General features: G+C 43.7%; 2 protein-coding genes across 2 annotated transcripts; one reads left to right on the forward strand and one right to left on the reverse strand.

The window, feature by feature from the left end:
* Nucleotides 1-17,304: 17,304 nt before the first annotated feature.
* On the forward strand, nucleotides 17,305-17,763 carry LOC138372996 (sericin-2-like). The gene has a single exon (XM_069339043.1). The coding sequence runs from the start codon at nucleotides 17,305-17,307 to the stop codon at nucleotides 17,761-17,763; it is 459 nt and encodes a 152-aa protein (XP_069195144.1).
* A 1,618-nt stretch (nucleotides 17,764-19,381) lies between these two features.
* Nucleotides 19,382-19,876, reverse strand: LOC138372997 (matrix metalloproteinase-2-like). The gene has a single exon (XM_069339044.1). The coding sequence runs from the start codon at nucleotides 19,874-19,876 to the stop codon at nucleotides 19,382-19,384; it is 495 nt and encodes a 164-aa protein (XP_069195145.1).
* Between the last annotated feature and the right edge of the window lie 263 nt (nucleotides 19,877-20,139).

Genomic DNA, 20,139 nt, shown 5'->3' on the forward strand with positions numbered 1-20,139 from the left:
CCTTGACAGCCAATAACGACACCGGCACAGGTACGGAAGCGGTTGTGCAGCTGCTGCACCGTAACATGCAATAATTACGGTGTAAACTGTCTGTATAGCCTCGTCACAGTAATCCTTCTGACACCTTCCACTCACGGTGGCATTCATTCTATTTTCATTTTAATTAGAAAATCTCGATTATTGTTATTGATATAATTAATACATATTAGTGGTTGTATTAGTTAAAAACAGAACTGAGCCGTGAATGCGACAATGTATAAATGTATTATTTAACGCAAATGTGTATGTAGATATGTGTGTTATTATAGTGTCAATGTATGTTAAAGGATATTGTTTCCATGGAAGTATTATTGATCAATTTAATTTTCATTGAAGTATATATATGTTAATTGGAACCAGAGTTGAAAATATTTACACATTATCTATATCTAGAGAATGTCTGTCTGTTTGTGTGTCTGTTCAAAGTTGGGCGCCAGATGCTCGGGGCTAACCAAACCCAAATTTGCAGGGAGAGTGGCCTGGAGAATGGGACCGACATAGGTTAGTCTATGAGTAGGTCTTCTTGAGGTTATCTTGAGATGATTTCGGGGCTTAGCGTCCCCAAGGCCCGGTCCTCGATCAGGCCTCCTTTTTCTAACACATCCCTCAGGAAAAAGCACGTAGCAGCTGTCTAACTGCCAGGTACCTATTTACTGCTAGGTGAACAAGGAATCAGGGTGAAAGAAACTTTGCCCATTTGTTTTCGCCTCTACCGGGGATTGAACCCGGTATCTTAGGACTACGAATTCCGAGCGCTGTCCACTCAGCTATCAGGGCCTCAGTTAAATGTTAAATGCTTTAAGAAATATAGCCTGTAACCCCACATCTGTGAGTTCTCGGCAATGAAATCGGGGACGTGTTGTCCGTAGAGTGTTACGTAATATCCGCTGTTTTTCCGCGTATTTTCACGATTTTATATATAAATGGAAATGTCGATCTTTCCTAGGTTGGAGGGAAGAGGGGGAGGGTAGGAATAAGTTGAAAATGAGATGGGAGAGGAAGAGGGAGTTGGGAAGGAAGAAGCGAAGACGTGGGGAGAGGGGAAAAGAAAAGGGGTGAAATGGGTGGGTTGGGAGGGTGGGGGGGGGGGGGGAACAATGTACATATACATTGTTCCTCATACATGTATGTTTTTATAACTGCATTGCACAAGCAGTTATTTGCACCACAGTGCATTTCTATGTACTTATATGTATTTGAACACACTTGTACATTCCTTTACCTAAATGTATGTGTGCATATATATATATATATATATATATATATATATATATATATATATATATATATATACATATATATCGGTATATATATATATATATATATACCGGTATATATATATATATATATATATATATATATATATATATATATATATATATATATATATATATAAACTACGCATGATGTTTATATACAAAAATATGTACAAATAATAAGGCATATCGCTGAGATTTTGGACAGCACTAAGAGCTAACCATTATTTCTTCGACACACCGCAGACAGAAGTCTTTGCAAATTTTTGGTGTACATTCCAGGCCATTGGCAGTGGCCTCGGTCAGGGCGTGGGAGAGTCTCTGTGCTGCCAGTACCCAGGTCGACCTTGTGGACCAGATTTGTCCAACATTGTGTATATTTATGTTGCTTTGCGCCTTATGTTGTGACGACTCCGGGAATATGTTGACCCTCAGGGGTGCATGTTGACCCTCAGGGGTGAATGTTGACGCCCATGTGTATGTGTTGACACCCTGGGTTATATATGGATACTATGAGGCGCTCGATGACGTTCCCTTAGCGAATATTGCCGTTCTGGGTCACATGTTAACTCTCTGGTGCGTACTTTGACGCTCTGAGGTGTCAGTTGCTGCTCCGGGCACGACGTGGGTGGACTGGGAAGGTATAATATCGATGCGAATGTGCACCTCAAATACACTTCTTTTCACCTGTCTAGAGAAATCTTTGAGGCAGCTGTGACTGCCAAAGTTATCTTGGCGGAAGGGGAGCGCTGCGACCTCTGCCTGTCACTAACACAAGACCACGGACAAGCTTGAGCCAGCGACGTCTTGACATATATCTTAGAAACATACGTATTTTTAGGTGATTCAGTCTTGTTCAAAATACATTTTTGTTCAAAAGTCAGTTTGCTTGAAGATGTACATACAAACGCATAGGTAGCCTTGGATTAAATAAGCAATATAAAAAGAGATGCAGATTTTTTTAATGGAACTGTAGGAAATTAGAATTGAAAGGAGGACCAGAAATGATGTGGTGAAGCCGGTTGAGAATGACGTAGCTGTTAAAGTCAAGGAGCAGTCTTCGCACTCTCATACTCACATTTACGAAGAACTGTATGATTCAAAATTTATATTTACGACAAAAACTCCTAGTTATCCCAAACTTAGACCAGGGAAGCAACAGGGATATGCGAGCAGTGAAATATATGGCACGAAGGTCACTAATAATTTCACTTCCTAGCACTAGGAAGTAATATATATAAGGTACACTAAGTACTAGGAAGTGAAATATAAGGTACACTGAGTACTAGGAAGTAAAATATATTGTACACTGAGTACGAGACGGTGAAATATAAGGAACATAAAGTACTAAGACGCATAAATTCATAACTCCTTTGTTCCATTCCTTGACTTCGTCGTCTCGATGTCCTTGTGTGTTGGGCAAATTCGTAACATTTGTGCATTCCTCCTGGGTAACTCCTAGGTAGACTTTGTATTCCTATCGTATTATATACACTCAAACATAAAATATAATTTGCAATCCTCTTTTTTCTTTTGTCTTTTTTTTATCATTCTATCCCTGTTCCTTTCTTCTGTTTCATGTAGTGTATTTGAATTCCCCCCCCTCCATTCTTCTTATTAACGAGGACTCAACACATCCCATTATAATTCACCAAGCGAATTACTTCCCGTGCTAATTGGGTGATTCGAGGTGTCTCTGAGCCTAAGGGCCGGGTCTCTATCGGGACTGATTCTCCTCACTTATTATGACATTTCTCTTCACTTATTCTGTTGTATATTGGTTTGGCAAGATACCTACTGTCTTACGGACTCACTATACATGGACATTTCGTTCTGAGTAGCTAAATCTAAAACAACAACAACAACTCTCCCTCTCCCCCTCTCTCTCTCTCTCTCTCTCTCTCTCTCTCTCTCTCTCTCTCTCTCTCTCTCTCTCTCTCTCTCTCTCTCTCTCTCTCTCTCTCTCTCTCTCTCTCTCTCTCTCTCTCTCTCTCTCTCTCTCTCTCTCTCTCTCTCTCTCTCTCTCTCTCTCTCTCTCTCTCTCTCTCTCTCTCTCTCTCTCTCTCTCTCTCTCTCTCTCTCTCTCTCTCTCTCTCTCTCTCTCTCTCTCTCTCTCTCTCTCTCTCTCTCTCTCTCTCTCTCTCTCTCCTCTCTCTCTCTCTCTCTCTCTCTCTCTCTCTCTCTCTCTCTCTCTCTCTCTCTCTCTCTCTCTCTCTCTCTCTCTCTCTCTCTCTCTCTCTCTCTCTCTCTCTCTCTCTCTCTCTCTCTCTCTCTCTCTCTCTCTCTCTCTCTCTCTCTCTCTCTCTCTCTCTCTCTCCTCTCTCTCTCTCTCTCTCTCTCTCTCTCTCTCTCTCTCTCTCTCTCTCTCTCTCTCTCTCTCTCTCTCTCTCTCTCTCTCTCTCTCTCTCTCTCTCTCTCTCTCTCTCTCTCTCTCTCTCTCTCTCTCTCTCTCTCTCTCTCTCTCTCTCTCTCTCTCTCTCTCTCTCTCTCTCTCTCTCTCTCTCTCTCTCTCTCTCTCTCTCTCTCTCTCTCTCTCTCTCTCTCTCTCTCTCTCTCTCTCTCTCTCTCTCTCTCTCTCTCTCTCTCTCTCTCTCTCTCTCTCTCTCTCTCTCTCTCTCTCTCTCTCTCTCTCTCTCTCTCTCTCTCTCTCTCTCTCCATCCACGGGCACCACCACCGGGAAGGCGAGAGACAAGAGCTCCTCAGGTCAGACCCCGCACGAAACTCAAGTGTGGTCCGGAAGAATCTATACAAGACCAGAGAGACTGAGAGTACAGTGAGGGGTGTCGCTGAGAACGTTTCCTCTCGAGGACTCTTTTCTAATGTTTTTGCCTGTCGGTCCCTTTGTTTTTTTTTGGCACATGTCTTCACGTAAAGGTTCCTCGTGTGTGTGTGTGTGTTCACGCATCGGGGCGTCCCGGCGCATCTGTCCTCCGCCTGTTTTGTGGTTAGTGGACTGGTGTGGTACATCGCCCTATCCTCTTGGGGGGTGTTCACATTTATGTTTCAATTTATGTATGAGGATTTCCTCCTCAACACTCTATGCTCTCACCCTTGCTGCCACCCCTCGACGCAGCATTGCGTCGTTACCGGCAGCAAATTGGCGGCGGCTTCGGGAGGGGCGCGCCGCAGTTTTGGCCATTATATGCATATACATCTGTAGGAAATTTCATTGCGAATACATTGATACCAAAATGAAAGACCTAGGACCAGAATTGAGGTAACAAAGTTGAAAAGAGTATACCCATTTTATTGCTATTTATTAGCCCTCACTGCGGTAACGCGCCGTCACGTTCTCTGTTTGCTGTGGGTGGGACGCCGGGCTTTTGGACTTTATATTTGCATATACTCCTGTAGGGAATTCTATTGCGAACACAATGATACCAAAATGAAAAACCTAGGACGAGAATTGAGATGTCCAAAGTGAAGAGAGTGTACACATTTTATTGCTCTTGCGCGCTCCCGGGAAACACGCTCTCACTTTCTCACTTTCTCGCCTGGCCTTTGGCCTTTATATGCATTTAGTCCTGTAGGGAATTCTATTGCGAACACATTGATACCAAATTGAAAAACCTAGAACGAGAATTGAGATGACAAAGTTGAAGAGAGTATACACATTTCCGTATGACCACGCTCTCTATTGTAATGAGAGGCGCCTTGGGGTGGTGTACACATTAGTTGAAAGACACATTAACTGGAGGACAGATACCACGAGGAGACAAGCTACACAATTATTGTTTAACTATTCAAAACTGTACAAATTAGAGGGAACCAGGACGTAGTGAGACATGATCAATATTATGCCAGCAATTAAAACTCGGCCGTCTTGCCTTATATTAGCAGCCGGATATAACCCTCGCCGGGCCAAGGGGCTCAAGCTGGCATATTTGTTCACGCTTAATATATAATGATGCCGCTGGCCAATATTGTTTGATCAGCGTCACTCAAAATGACAGCCTGGCTTTATATGGCTTAGAGAGAGAGAGAGAGAGAGAGAGAGAGAGAGAGAGAGAGAGAGAGAGAGAGAGAGAGAGAGAGAGAGAGAGAGAGAGAGAGAGAGAGAGAGAGAGAGAGATAGAGATAGAGAGAGAGAGAGAGAGAGAGAGAGAGAGAGAGAGAGAGAGAGAGAGAGAGAGAGAGAGAGAGAGAGAGGGAGGGGGGGGGGGTTGGACGGTAAATAGGGGCTTTTGTGGTTTTAGTTTGATTTTCCCACAAATTCCTCCCTTGAAGGTCAAGGGTATGCTTATAAAAAAAAGAGAATGATTTTCAGTACTGTCAATTACTTGCTAAAGCCTATTTTTTCTAAAATCATTACTATAAATTACTCATTAACTCCTGAGTAATTAGTTATAGGTAATAGTGGCAACTCACATACTGAAGAGTCCATTACAGAAGACGAAACAAAACAAATTATATATATATATATATATATATATATATATATATATATATATATATATATATATATATATATATATATATATATATATAAAATATAATTTGTGAGGGTACCACCTCTGGTGCCAATGTGGGGACCCATAGCCTCGGAGAAGAAAATAAAAAGTATTCAGAGGAGACCTTGTGGTTTCTCACTGAACACTAATATTATCTTCTCCTACCACCCCCATTCTTTTGTATGTACACATATATTTACTTTATTTGAACTTTGTTACAAAAAAGGAGTTACATATGGGTTACAAAGATGGTTATCATAGGTTGTCGAGTTCCTCCAGGTCCTCAGATGGCGGGCAGGAACCCTGGATGCAGTGCGCATTTCCCCTCTGTATCGCCACACTGAGGCGCTGGAAAAGAAAGCTTGCAGCTCTCGGGTCCCTTGTTGTTTCAATGAGCCTAGAACCCAGTTCCTTCCTTCCTTCCTCCTATATATATATATATATATATATATATATATATATATATATATATATATATATATATATATATATATATATATATATATATATATATATATATATATATACATACATATATATATATATATATATATATATATATACATACATATATATATATATATATATATACATACATATATATATATATATATATACATACATATATATATATTTATATATATATATATATATACATACATATATATATATATATATATACATACATATATATATATATATATATATATATATATATATATATATATATATATATATATATATATATATATTAAGTTTAGATTCAGGAATGACCTGGATAAATACTGATTTGAAAAGAGTAATATATATATATATATATATATATATATATATATATATATATATATATATATATATATATATATATATATATATGTATATATATATATATATATATATATATATATATATATATATATGTATATATTTGTTTTTTGTTATCACTTTTCTAGTGTACTAAAAATAGCCAGGTGACGATACAGGATACTGGCCAGCGACCACCCAGGCCAGCGACCACCCTGAGAGAGCAGTCTGCATGGTCCACTCCTCATCCACCATCATATACTCCCTAAGTTAACCTTGATAATTCCACCTTATAACTTCCACTAACTTTCATTAATGCACCAAGCTAATGGCCCGCTGTAACCAAGTACCATTTAAGGTCGTTAAGTTACCGTGTCCTGACGACCGGTATAGCGAGTCGTGAAGTGGTCGCTCTACCGCGGTACTTTCCTGTGGCTTGTGTAAATATGCTTGGGTTATCACTTCAATAATATTATGGATATCTTTTCGTCTAAATAGGTCCGTCGCTGGACCTCCCTCAGGGCTCGTATTCCCTCCTAATCACAAACGATGTGTCACAATAACCTGGTTGAAGATATGACGACCAAACCACAAATGGAATGCATTAAGTAGTGTTGTGGTGGAGGCTGACTCCATACACAGTTTCAAATGTAGATATGATAGAGCCCAATAGGCTCAGGAATCTTTACACCAGTTGGTTGACGGTTGAGAGGCGGGACCAAAGAGCCAGAGCTCAACTTCCACAAACACAACTAGGTGAGTACACATCAGAAAATGGAGAAACGACGACGTTTCGGTCCTTTCTGGACCGTTGATCCAGGACGGACCGAAACGTCGTCTTTTCTAAATTTTCTGATGTGTGGTTTGGTCCCCCCTGTAGCCCTAACAAGTCACGCACTGGTTGCTGACCCTCAAACACTCACAGTATTATATTTTATATTCCTTTAGTGTGAATAACTGCAGAGTTAATGCTGCAGATTCGTCGCTTTCGCACGCCGTTGTATGTTATCTCATCTGCTGTATGAATAAATTCATATTTACTGTATCCTGAGACTTTTATTCGTCAAGTGTCTTACCCGACATCAGAGTCCCTTGTTCCCCAGTTAATCTCTTAATAGTTAGAGCCTCTCAGTAGGCTCTTGTTGGTTATGCCTCTAGTTTGTGAGGAGTCAGTGAGGCCTCACACGCTGAATTCTTGCAATGCAGAGGCTCTGTAGCTGGTCGTATGTCGGACTTTTGTTGCCTGCTGCAACAAAATTTTGCAATTTTTCAATTGGATTTTGCAAAAATTTTGCAAAATCCAGAATTGCAATTCACCACCAACACCTTCCCCTGTTCATATAGATTTCCTCAGTTCTCCATCTCTGCACGTCTGTCACATCTCTCTCTCACTCTCTAATCTCTCTCTTTCTCCTGCATTTCGTTTCCTCTCTCCACGGTTGCCAAGGGGCGTGATGTGGAAGTCACGCGGGCTCCTGGGCACGTCCACAACACCATTCCTGCCGTAGTCAGGCGGTGGCTCGAGGAATACACCAGGTACTGAGCCAAGATTTGCTATAACATTCTCGGGCAAATCAATCTCGGTCTCTAGCAGCTTATTCCGCCTCGCTGCTTCGGCTGGAGCAACACGGGGACTATATGCTAGGAGAGACGTAGTGAACTACGCGCCAGTTGGGAATCCCAATTGACTTCTCCATTTGAGAAGAATGCCCTCGCTGAGTGACGTATGGTTGCCAAGCGTGGTTGCCAGGCGTGGTTGTGAGGCGGGGTTCTGAGGCGTGGTTGTGAGGCGGGGTTGTGAGGCGTGGTTGTGAGGCGGGGTTGTGAGGCGTGGTTGCGAGGATTCTGGTGATAACGGTTGAACTGAATGCTGCCAAACTTGTGAGAATATCAGGATATTTCACTCCTGATAAAGTATCCTGATACAGCTCACCTTGCACCTTGTAGTGAGCCCTTGGACGGGACATCAACATCAGCCTAACGTATATGCATACTCTGGCTGCCTGTCCCCCCCCCCGACAAACCGAATTATTGTATACTCCTTGACTCATGCTCTACCGACTTAACCATGATGAGCTCAACCGTTTCTCAGCCAGATGTTCTGCCATATCTGCTTGGAGTTTGGAGGACACCATCCGGCTCCAAGGATCACGGCATATCCGGCCACATCCGGCTGTGGGTAGTGTGGCTGGCTGCCCATCTCCCGCCCCGTCAATGCTCAATGCAATCACAAGAACGTCGCTATCCCGCACCATTGTCAAAATCCCTGAAATATATGTAGCTTAGGCTACATATTCATTCACATGCTATCGTGTAAAAACGGGTAAACAAAACGTACCCGACAATTTGAATTTAAAAATTCAAATTTTAAAATAAAATGAAAAACCAAAAACGGGTAAACAAAACGTACCCGACAATTTGAATTTAAAAATTCAAATTTTAAAATAAAAAGAAAAACCAAAAACGGGTAAACAAAACGTACCCGACAATTTGAATTTAAAAATTCAAATTTTAAAATAAAAAGAAAAACCAAAAACGGGTAAACAAAACGTACCCGACAATTTGAATTTAAAAATTCAAATTTTAAAATAAAAAGAAAAACCAAAAACGGGTAAACAAAACGTACCCGACAATTTGAATTTAAAAATTCAAATTTTAAAATAAAAAGAAAAACCAACAAAGCTTCACAACTCCAAGTAGTGTAATAATATCATTCAATATAACAAGAAAAATAATAAAAAAAAAACTCAGCAACACTACCAATACTAAATCAAATGAAACATTTTCTAGACCCCCAAAAAAAAACCCAAGTTTTGATTAGCAATCACGTGTAATTAACGACCCCCCCAGACTTCAGTACTGTCATTCCGTCGGTCCGTTCAGCCAATTATGATATTTGGATATTACGAATTTTCTCTTGATGCGTGTTGATTGGATTTTGCAAAACAAGTTATGCATGTTGCGTCAGAGGGGGCAACAGGTCAGACATGCAAACCCACTGACAGTGTTGGTGAGTTGGGTACAGTGTTGGTGAGTTGGGTACAGTGTTGGTGAGTTGGGTACAGTGTTGGTGAGTTGGGTACAGTGTTGGTGAGTTGGGTACAGTGTTGGTGAGTTGGGTACAGTGTTGGTGAGTTGGGTACAGTGTTGGTGAGTTGGGTACAGTGTTGGTGACTTGTGTACAGTGTTGGTGAGTTGGGTACAGTGTTGGTGAGTTGGGTACAGTGTTGGTGAGTTGGGTACAGTGTTGGTGAGTTGTGTACAGTGTGGTGAGTTGGATACAGTGTTGGTGAGTTGTGTACAGTGTGGTGAGTTGGATACAGTGTTGGTGAGTTGTGTACAGTGTTGGTGAGTTGGGTACAGTGTTGGTGAGTTGGGTACAGTGTTGGTGACTTGTGTACAGTGTTGGTGAGTTGGGTACAGTGTTGGTGAGTTGGGTACAGTGTTGGTGAGTTGGGTACAGTGTTGGTGAGTTGGGTACAGTGTTGGTGAGTTGGGTACAGTGTTGGTGAGTTGTGTACAGTGTTGGTGACTTGGGTACAGTGTTGGTGATTTGGGTACAGTGTTGGTGAGTTGTGTACAATACCATGAGGAGAGGTGGACAATGATGGAGAGTGGAGGAGACAGGTAGAGAGTGGTGGAGACAGGTAGAGAGTGGTGGAGACAGGTAGAGAGTGGTGGAGACAGGTAGAGAGTGGCGGAGACAGGTAGAGAGTGGTGGAGACAGGTAGAGAGTGGCGGAGACAGGTAGAGAGTGGTAGAAAAGGAAATAGTTACACTCTACCTGTCCCCAGAAATATTTCCGCCTCACGGCACCCCGGAGAAATAGTCCTTAAACAAGAACTTTAACACACTTTCCTTATCTTTCCAGCAAACAAACACAGCGTGCTAATACGCGAGAGAAGGCGGAGCAGGGAAGAGTGAGCCCTGGGACAGGCGCCACAGAGGCCAGAGTCGCCTGCAGGTGGCCGCAGAGCACCCAAGCCTAAACACAGGTTGCAATACCTCTATTGGCCCGGTCTCTATACCATTATGTAACTCCATTCACATTTATTACATACATTATTGAGCACTAACTTATGCACGGAAATGCGCTCATGTTAAGCGGCTTAGTTCGCTATATAATAATAATAATAAATCCAACATTATATATGTTCTTTTACCTGAATATTTGAATTTTGAATTTTTGAATTGCCCTTATAACCTTTCGATTTGCTACTCCGTAACAAAAAGCAACTGTTTTTGCCTGAACAGGAACGTATAAACTCAAGCTGGCCGCCTAGCCTATCGAGGCAGATGCACAGAAAACGTCAGTATTGCGGTGGTTTAAGTTTCACTAATGCGTAACTTTTTTGACGGTTTGCCTCATTCTATCGATAATGTGATGCATTAGGTGAGAGGAGGCATGCAAGAGGAGGGAGGGGGGGGGTAATACAGTAGTTACTACAACGTGTATACAATATATACACGACCACCTCTTGTCCATACACACCGCTCATATAACTGTCACCCTGAGCCAGCTGGCTAGGGTGGTGGTGGTGGTTCATGCCAGCTGGCCAGGGTGGTGGTGGTGGGTCATGCCAGCTGGCCAGGGTGGTGGTGGTGGTGGTTCATGCCAGCTGGCCAGGGTGGTGGTGGTGGGTCATGCCAGCTGGCCAGGGTGGTGGTGGTGGGTCATGCCAGCTGGCCAGGGGTGGTGATACTGGTCATGCCAGCTGGCCAGGGTGGTGGTGGTGGGTCATGCCAGCTGGCCAGGGTGGTGGTGGTGGGTCATGCCAGCTGGCCAGGGTGGTGGTGGTGGGTCATGCCAGCTGGCCAGGGTGGTGGTGGTGGGTCATGCCAGCTGGCCAGGGTGGTGGTGGTGGGTCATGCCAGCTGGCCAGGGTGGTGGTGGTGGTCCATGCCAGCTGGCAAGGTTTACAGCCACCTGACAACTTTGGGCTTGACATTCACTAACAAAACTGGTGAAGTTAGCGGCATGAATCATGAGGCGACGCCGCTCAGAACACTTGGTAACAGAAGGCAGCGGTCTGATCTCCCACCTGCACACTCCCTGCATGCTGTTCCCACTCTCCCCTCGCACCACGCACACCTTACTCCACACACACACACACACACACACACACACACACACACACACACACACACACACACACACACACACACACACACACACACACACACACACACACACACATATATATATATATATATATATATATATATATATATATATATATATATATATATATATATATATATATATATATATTTATATATAAGAACATAATATTACAAACTGCCATGTTCTATAAAAAAAAAATTGTTCAATACTTATAATACAATTCGTGCCATTTCGTTCAGAAAATATCTGGCCTTCTCACTGGGTATCCAAGTGAAACGGCCGGTTAATGATCCGGATAAAGAACAAGCAGCAGCCCTGCATGACGGTGTTCGGAAATAGAGGATATACACAGAGCATCCTGGACGAAGCTTCTAAGAAATTAGATCCATTAAAAAGAGCAGATCCATTGAAACGCGTAAAAGTTGAAAATGGTATGCAAAGGCTGATTCTGCCATGCCTCTTCAAACCAGCAGTATGTAAAAGCATTAGGACCGAGATCAACGAGCCTGTGGAGCAGGTTAGACGAGAGCTTCAGTGAAAGCCACACTTACGAGTTCTTCCCTATAATACCGCCAATGATTTGGGTGGAGGAAAAGCAAATCTTTGCGAGGAAGTTTAGCGAGAGCACACTTTCCAGCTTCAGGGCTAGACCTATGGAGTTTCAGCATTCCTAGTCTAAAATGGGTCAAAAAGGAGCTTGCATTGTAAAATCAGGGCCCCATGATGTGTGTGCCAGCGACGGGCCACAGCAAGCCACCTCAGGCCACACGCAAGCACCCACCTGCACAAACCGGGATCAAATAATGCACATTATCTAACAGCAATGATCTCATTCTGTGAGTGAACATAACGCCACAGGAGCAGGTACATCACTACCCAATAGTAGGAAAACCCGCTTAAACCCGCCAAACACACACCGAAACTACGACGTTGGTACAACGTTCGAACAAGGTTTAACACCTCCTAACCAGTTATAACAACCAATATAGCAAGTTGTAACAACGTTCTAATACATCATAAACACGTTAAGTCAAGATGTAACAACTTTATTACAAGTTGTAACAAGCGGAAAATAGAGACAGTTTCGGTTTGTGTTTCCAGGGTGACTTGTTCATCCTGTCACGTGTCGTAACACGCGCTTGGATCTCTGTTTATATGTTAAGCTTCCCACTCCCTCCCACACTCTCCCACACTCTCCCACCCTCTCCCACCCTCTCCCACCCTCTCCCATCCTCTCCCACACTCTCCCACACTCTCCCACACTCTCCCACCCTCTCCCACCCTCTCCCACTCCCTCCCACACTCTCCCACACTCTCCCACCCTCTCCCACACTCTCCCACACTCTCCCACCCTCTCCCACCCTCTCCCACTCCCTCCCACACTCTCCCACACTCTCCCACCCTCTCCCACACTCTCCCACCCTCTCCCACTCCCTCCCACACTCTCCCACACTCTCCCACCCTCTCCCACACTCTCCCACACTCTCCCACCCTCTCCCACCCTCTCCCACTCCCTCCCACACTCTCCCACCCTCTCCCACACTCTCCCACTCTCTCCCACACTCTCCCACACTCTCCCACCCTCTCCCACACTCTCCCACCCTCTCCCACCCTCTCCCACCCTCTCCCGCACTCTCCCACCGTCTCCCACAATCTCCCACACTCTCGAAATGATGCTCGTCGCAACATCTGGGTCATATTTCCCCTCGCCAACGTAAAAAGAGGAAATACTTTGATAATTAACATTGTCCACGAACTATTAAAAACATTAACGTTCACTTGCAGCTAAACAGAAACAAACGACCCCAAGCAACCCACCTAACCTCACCTATGCATGGAAAACGTAAATATATGCGAGTCGTTACTTTTTATAGCAGGTTGCATTTGCAACTTTGGTTGCAATAACGTACAAAACGCGACCTATTAGTTGAGAGGGCGGGTTGTAAGCCAAGCCTCGCCTGGAGTGCACTACTTGATATAAACATTTATTTTTTTTTCTTTTATAATTCCATATATGAATCTTTTTCAACATAATTTCCCCTTACAGGGATAACGTCTCGACCTTCCTGCTATCTTCAGGGGTTTTAATCTCCGGCTGGTGCGGTGGTCAGGATAGCCTGAGGCTCCACGTGTCTCCCAGAGCCGCCCCCTCCCACCCGGGCCTCCATCCCGGCCTCCACTCCGGCCTCCACCCCGGCCTCCACCATGCCGCCCCCTTCACCCCGGCCTCCACCCCGGCCTCCACCATGCCGCCCCCTTCACCCCGGCCTCCACCCCGGCCTCCACCATGCCGCCCCCTTCACCCCGGCCTCCACCCCGGCCTCCACCATGCCGCCCCCTTCACCCCGGCCTCCACCCCGGCCTCCACCATGCCGCCCCCTTCACCCCGGCCTCCACCCCGGCCTCCACTATGTCGCCCTCTCCACCACGACCTCCACCCATGCCGCCCCCTCCACCCCGGCCTCCACCCGCCTCTCTCCACCACTATAATGTTTGGTGTCACCAGCCCTTTACACAGCTGGCGTTGTTTACGTTCCTTGGTCGGGGACAGCTGGGGCTGTTTGCGTTCCTTGGTCGGGGACAGCTGGGGCTGTTTGCGTTCCTTGGTCGGGAACAGCTGGGGCTGTTTACGTTCCTTGGTCGGGAACAGCTGGGGCTGTTTACGTTCCTTGGTCGGGGACAGCTGGGGCTGTTTACGTTCCTTGGTCGGGAACAGCTGGGGCTGTTTACGTTCCTTGGTCGGGGACAGCTGGGGCTGTTTACGTTCCTTGGTCGGGAACAGCTGGGGCTGTTTGCGTTCCTTGGTCGGGAACAGCTGGGGCTGTTTAACCTGACTTTACTCAACCTAACCTACCCTGGCCTAACCTAACCTACCCTAGCCTAACCCAGTATAACCCAACCTAATCTGACCTATCCTAACCTTACAAAGCCGTCCTAACCTAATCTAACCAAGCTAATCTATCCCAAATGGAGCCTAATACATTCTAATCTAAGAATGATACGGTCATATCAACCCCATGCTTCTAAAATGTTCCCCTTTTATTTGTCAAATTTGTAAAGGGTTCCTAAAAAAATAACTTATGCAATCCTAGGCCTAGTATAACACACATACACACACACACACACACACACACACACACACACACACACACACACACACACATATATATATATATATATATATATATATATATTAGTATATTTTGGTAGCAGTCTTTCCTGTAGACATATATTATTAAATATGACCGAAAAAGTAAGATTAATAATTCTAACACGAATTTTCTCAATCTTTCGTACATGTCTTTTCACTGTTGGAGGTAAATCAAAAATCAATTCTCCAAAATTCATTTTTATTTCTAGTCTGACGCGACACGAGCGCGTTTCGTAAAACTTATTACATTTTCAAAGACTTTAGTTTACAAATACACAACTGAATAGAACTTACGCATCTCCGATTTTATATCTACATTTGAGAGAGGTGGATGGGGTGAGGTGGCATTAATAGGGTATTAATTTCATCAACACAAGACAGAACAAGAGGTGGCATTAATAGGGTATTAATTTCATCAACACAAGACAGAACACGAAACAATGGGTATTGAATAGAAGTGATTGTAGAAAGCCTATTGGTCCATATTTCTTGATGCTTCTATATTGGAGCAGAGTCTTGAGGTGGGTAGAATATAGTTGTGCATTAATTGGCTGTTGATTGCTGGTGTTGACTTCTTGATGTGTAGTGTCTCGCAAACGTCAAGCCGCCTGCTATCGCTGTATCTATCGATGATTTCTGTGTTGTTTACTAGGATTTCTCTGGCGACGGTTTGGTTGTGGGAAGAGATTATATGTTCCTTAATGGAGCCCTGTTGCTTATGCATCGTTAAACGCCTAGAAAGAGATGTTGTTGTCTTGCCTATATACTGGGTTTTTTGGAGCTTACAGTCCCCAAGAGGGCATTTGAAGGCATAGACGACGTTAGTCTCTTTTAAAGCGTTCTGTTTTGTGTCTGGAGAGTTTCTCATGAGTAGGCTTTGAATTTTGGAGAATTGATTTTTGATTTACCTCCAACAGTGAAAAGAAATGTACGAAAGATTGAGAAAATTCGTGTTAGAATTATTAATCTTACTTTTTCGGTCATATTTAATAATATATATATATATATATATATATATATATATATATATATATATATATATATATATATATATATATATATATATGACAATGTCAGACCACGGAGGAAAAATGAAACAGGAAATTTCCTTAAGTACTTTCGTATATTAAATACATCTTCAGAAGGACCTTCTGAAGATGTATTTAATATACGAAAGTACTTAAGGAAATTTCCTGTTTCATTTTTCCTCCGTGGTCTGACATTGTCACATTCTTAATCACGTGTTTATTTTCGTGATATACACACATATATATATATATATATATATATATATATATATATATATATATATATATATATATATATATATATATATATATATATATATATATATATATATATATATATATATATATATATATATATATATGTCCACTTCACATCCAGGGCATAATGTTCATGTGAACAACCAGGACGAGGTTCACATATATACATAATATATATTTTTATATTAATATTTATTTTATTATATTTATATTACATTCATTTGAATAGGATAGTCGATTTATCAAACGTGGATTTCATTATTAATGAAATCCACGTTTGATAATTAATCCATTAATCAATCCATTAATGAATTTAAAGCATGATTTAGCACCCAAATGTTCATATCTCGGTGTTAAAGGGAACATATTTCCTGACACACACGTGTGTTAGGAACACTGGCCGCTGAGACAGTCGTTGTGAGGAGAAGATTTTAGCCACCGTGATCAAGTCCCTGCACAGACCCGACCAAGGCGTGATATGTTGCAGAGTTGTCTGCTGTGATATATGCATCGCTGGTTCCTGTACTGTGTGTTGTCTAGTCTCTGTAGCCTCTGAGGTTAACCAAAGCCTTGGTCATGACGGCTGACCTCTCCTGGGCCTCCTGACCCCGAACTGCTGGAGCGGGCACTCTAAATGACCTTTCCAGAAGGTCATTTAGAAGGTTCGTGTAGCTGTCTGCGTCACTCCAATAGTACGCCCAGGCGTCCGCTCTGTCTGCGCCAGTCCCCTAGTACGCCCAGCTGTTCACTCTGCGTCAGTCCCCTAGTACGCCCAGCCGTTCACTCTGCGCCAGTCCCCTAGTACGCCCAGCCGTTCACTCTGCGTCAGTCCCCTAGTACGCCCAGCCGTCCGTTCTGTCTGCGTCAGTCCATCTATACGTCCGGCGAACCCGACAGTACTCCCCAACAAACACACTCCCCGGATCGTAGCAAGCCCAATTTTCCTCCCCAAAATCATGCAGAATGATTGATACGAAGATCAGTACTCCGACGAAGTCCTCACGTTAACTCTGTGAGTTACCTGCGGGAGGCTCTAGCAGCAGGGGGATAACAGAGCTAGATACTGGTATATTTTGCTGGATCTGTGGTGAAATTAACGAGTTCCAGAGAAGTTTGGATAAGGTTAAGGTAAGGAAAGACATCTTCTTCTCCTGTGATCAAACTTTGACCATTAACAAACTCTCAAGAGCGATGAAGCAAGAGTCGAGGTCAGACAGCTGGTCTTGCGTGGCCTTCACCACCTGGACGCCCACGACGCCAGAGGCGCCGTCACTACGAAAAGGAGGAGCAGCAGTAGCAACAGAAATAGCAAACAGCAGCAGGAAACGAAAAATCTGCAGAAACAGTAGCAGTAGTAGCAACAGCAGGATCAGCTGTCGCAGTAGCAGTAACAATATCAGCAGCAGAAGCAGTAGCAACAGCAAAAACTGTAGCAGCAGCAACAAGGGCCGTAGCAACAGTGATATTGAAAGCATCAGTAGAAACCGTAGCGTTGCAAGAGCTGCAGCACGAGCCGTAGCAGCAGAAGCAGCGGTGAGCAGAAGCAGCAGCAGCAGCAATATCAGCAACACCAGCAGCAGCAGCAGCAGCAGCAGCAGGAGCAGCAGCAGCAGCAGCTGTGTACCCAACCATCACCGCCAGCTGTGGTAATAACAACGACCACATCTCCACAAAACAAACTTGCAGTGACTGCGGTGTTGTGCTCCAGTAAACAAACTGGCTACCCCGATGCCTTCAGTCTCGGTCTCCCTTGAGTTCTCTCTCTCAAACCACTCCGTGTCTCCAGGCACGGAGTATGGTGCATGGAGACACGGAGTGCTCACCTTCTCTAACCACGAAAAACATTGTGACTTCCTGCAGCTTGCTCACTCTCTGCTCCTTCTCAAACTTGTTCTTACGACTGTAAATTGCATTTCATCAATTGTTTTCATTTCCTCACTTCGACCCTCCCCCTCCCCTCCTTAGCGGCAAGTTATGGGAAATAGTGATCCACTCGTCTGTGTCTACTCTGTCAATGGATACAGTTTACCTATCTACTTGAAAAATTGCTCTTAGCACATATTCTTGTCCACAGTTTCGAAAAGTATTTTAATTCGGTGCTTATAGCAACTGTGTGTTAATATCACGAACATATTCGAAGATTTAGTCCGTCCCAGTAGTTATGTGTTGGGTGTCCCAGTAGTTGTGTGTTGGACGTCCCTGTACTTTTGTGTTGGGCGTCCCAGTACGTTTGTTCTGGGTGTCCCAGTACTTTTGTGTTGGGCGTCCCAGTACTTTTATGTTGGGCGTCCCAGTACTTTTATGTTGGGCGTCCCTGTACTTTTGTGTTGGGCGTCCCAGTACTTTTATGTTGGGCGTCCCAGTACTTTTATGTTGGGCGTCCCAGTACTTTTGTGTTGGGCGTCCCTGTACTTTTATGTTGGGCGTCCCAGTACTTTTATGTTGGGCGTCCCAGTACTTTTGTGTTGGGCGTCCCTGTACTTTTATGTTGGGCGTCCCAGTACTTTTATGTTGGGCGTCCCAGTACTTTTGTGTTGAACGTCCCAGTACTTTTGTGTTGGACGCCCCAGTACTTTTGTGTTTGGCTTCTAACTAGTTTCCTTAGGTGCCACAGTTCTTTAGTGAGTGGTCCCCAAGTAATATTGTTGAGCGCCCAAGGAGTTTAGTTTCCATAAACAAAAATATCAAATTATATTTAAAAACATAAGAGACACGTTCACAAGTGCTGTTAGTTCCCTTACGTTAACTCTCTTCCTCTCTGCCTCTTTGTCTGTCTGTATAGCCGTCTGTCTCTCTCTCTCTGTGTATACACCCAGTTAATAACAAATATAATTTTAGCTCTTATACAAAGAGGAGGAAAAAGACCTTTTATTGAACAATTGACATAATGCTGCTGACTGAACAGTGAACAAATCCCGACGGGCAGCACGTTCTGGAGCTGGAGAGGGACGGGGCGAATCATAATGTTAATTAACAGCGTTTCCCCTCAAACACAATGTTATGTTCCGCTCGTTTTCTTTCGTATGTGTTTGTTTACCTTGCGCATTCCTGTTTTTTTCTCTCCATAATCATTGTTTACCCTTTCTGTTCTTGTTTGCCGTCCGTGTCCTTGTTTTCTCTCAGGGTCCAACTTTGTCGTCCGTGTCCTTGTTTTCTCTCAGGGTCCAACTTTGTCGTCCGTGTCCTTGTTTGTTGTCCAGGTCCTTGTTGACAGTCCTTGTTGTTTTTAATGATATGCCAATTATGCTTTGTTTGCTGCCTATGTCCCTTAACTAATGACCTTTAGCGTGTGCTGTGACGACTGATGTTTGGTGTTTTTGTGTTCCGTTTGACGTTTTCTGTGTTCCGTCTGCCGTTTTCTGTGTTTTCTCTGCCGTTTTCTGTGTTTTGTCTGCCGTTTTCTGTGTTTTGTCTGCCGTTTTCTGTGTTTTGTCTGCCGTTTTCTGTGTTCCGTCTGCCGTTTTCTGTGTTCCGTCTGCCGCTTTCTGTGTTTTGTCTGCCGTTTTCTGTGTTCCGTTTGCCGTTTTTTGTGTTCCGTCTGCCGTTTTCTGTGTTCCGTCTGCCGTTTTCTGTGTTCCATCTGACGTTTTCTATGTTCCGTCTGCCGTTTTCTGAGTTTTGTCTGCCGTTTTCTGTGTTCCGTCTGCCGTTTTCTATGTTCCGTCTGTCGTTTTCTGCGTTCCGTCTGCATGGCACTTGGATGGGATATGAGGACAACCATCTGGGATATGAGGACAACCATCTGGGATATGAAGACAACCATCTGGGATATGAAGACAAGCATCTGAGATATGAAGACAAGCATCTGGGATATGAAGACAAGCATCTGGGATATGAAGACAACCATCTGGGATATGAAGACAAGCATCTGGGATATGAAGACAAGCATCTGGGATATGAAGACAACCATCTGGGATATGAAGACAACCACCTGGGATATGAGGACAACCATCTGGGATATGAGGACAACCATCTGGGATATGAAGACAACCATCTGGGATATGAAGACAACCATCTGGGATATGA

Source organism: Procambarus clarkii, chromosome 40, assembly GCF_040958095.1.
Source record: "Procambarus clarkii isolate CNS0578487 chromosome 40, FALCON_Pclarkii_2.0, whole genome shotgun sequence".
Lineage (NCBI taxonomy): Eukaryota > Metazoa > Arthropoda > Malacostraca > Decapoda > Cambaridae > Procambarus > Procambarus clarkii.

Bases quoted from the DNA above. Each gene is read 5' to 3' on its own strand.
- LOC138372997 (XM_069339044.1), bottom strand. From the start codon at position 19,876: ATGGTTGTCTTCATATCCCAGATGGTTGTCCTCATATCCCAGATGGTT.
- LOC138372996 (XM_069339043.1), top strand. From the start codon at position 17,305: ATGAAGCAAGAGTCGAGGTCAGACAGCTGGTCTTGCGTGGCCTTCACC.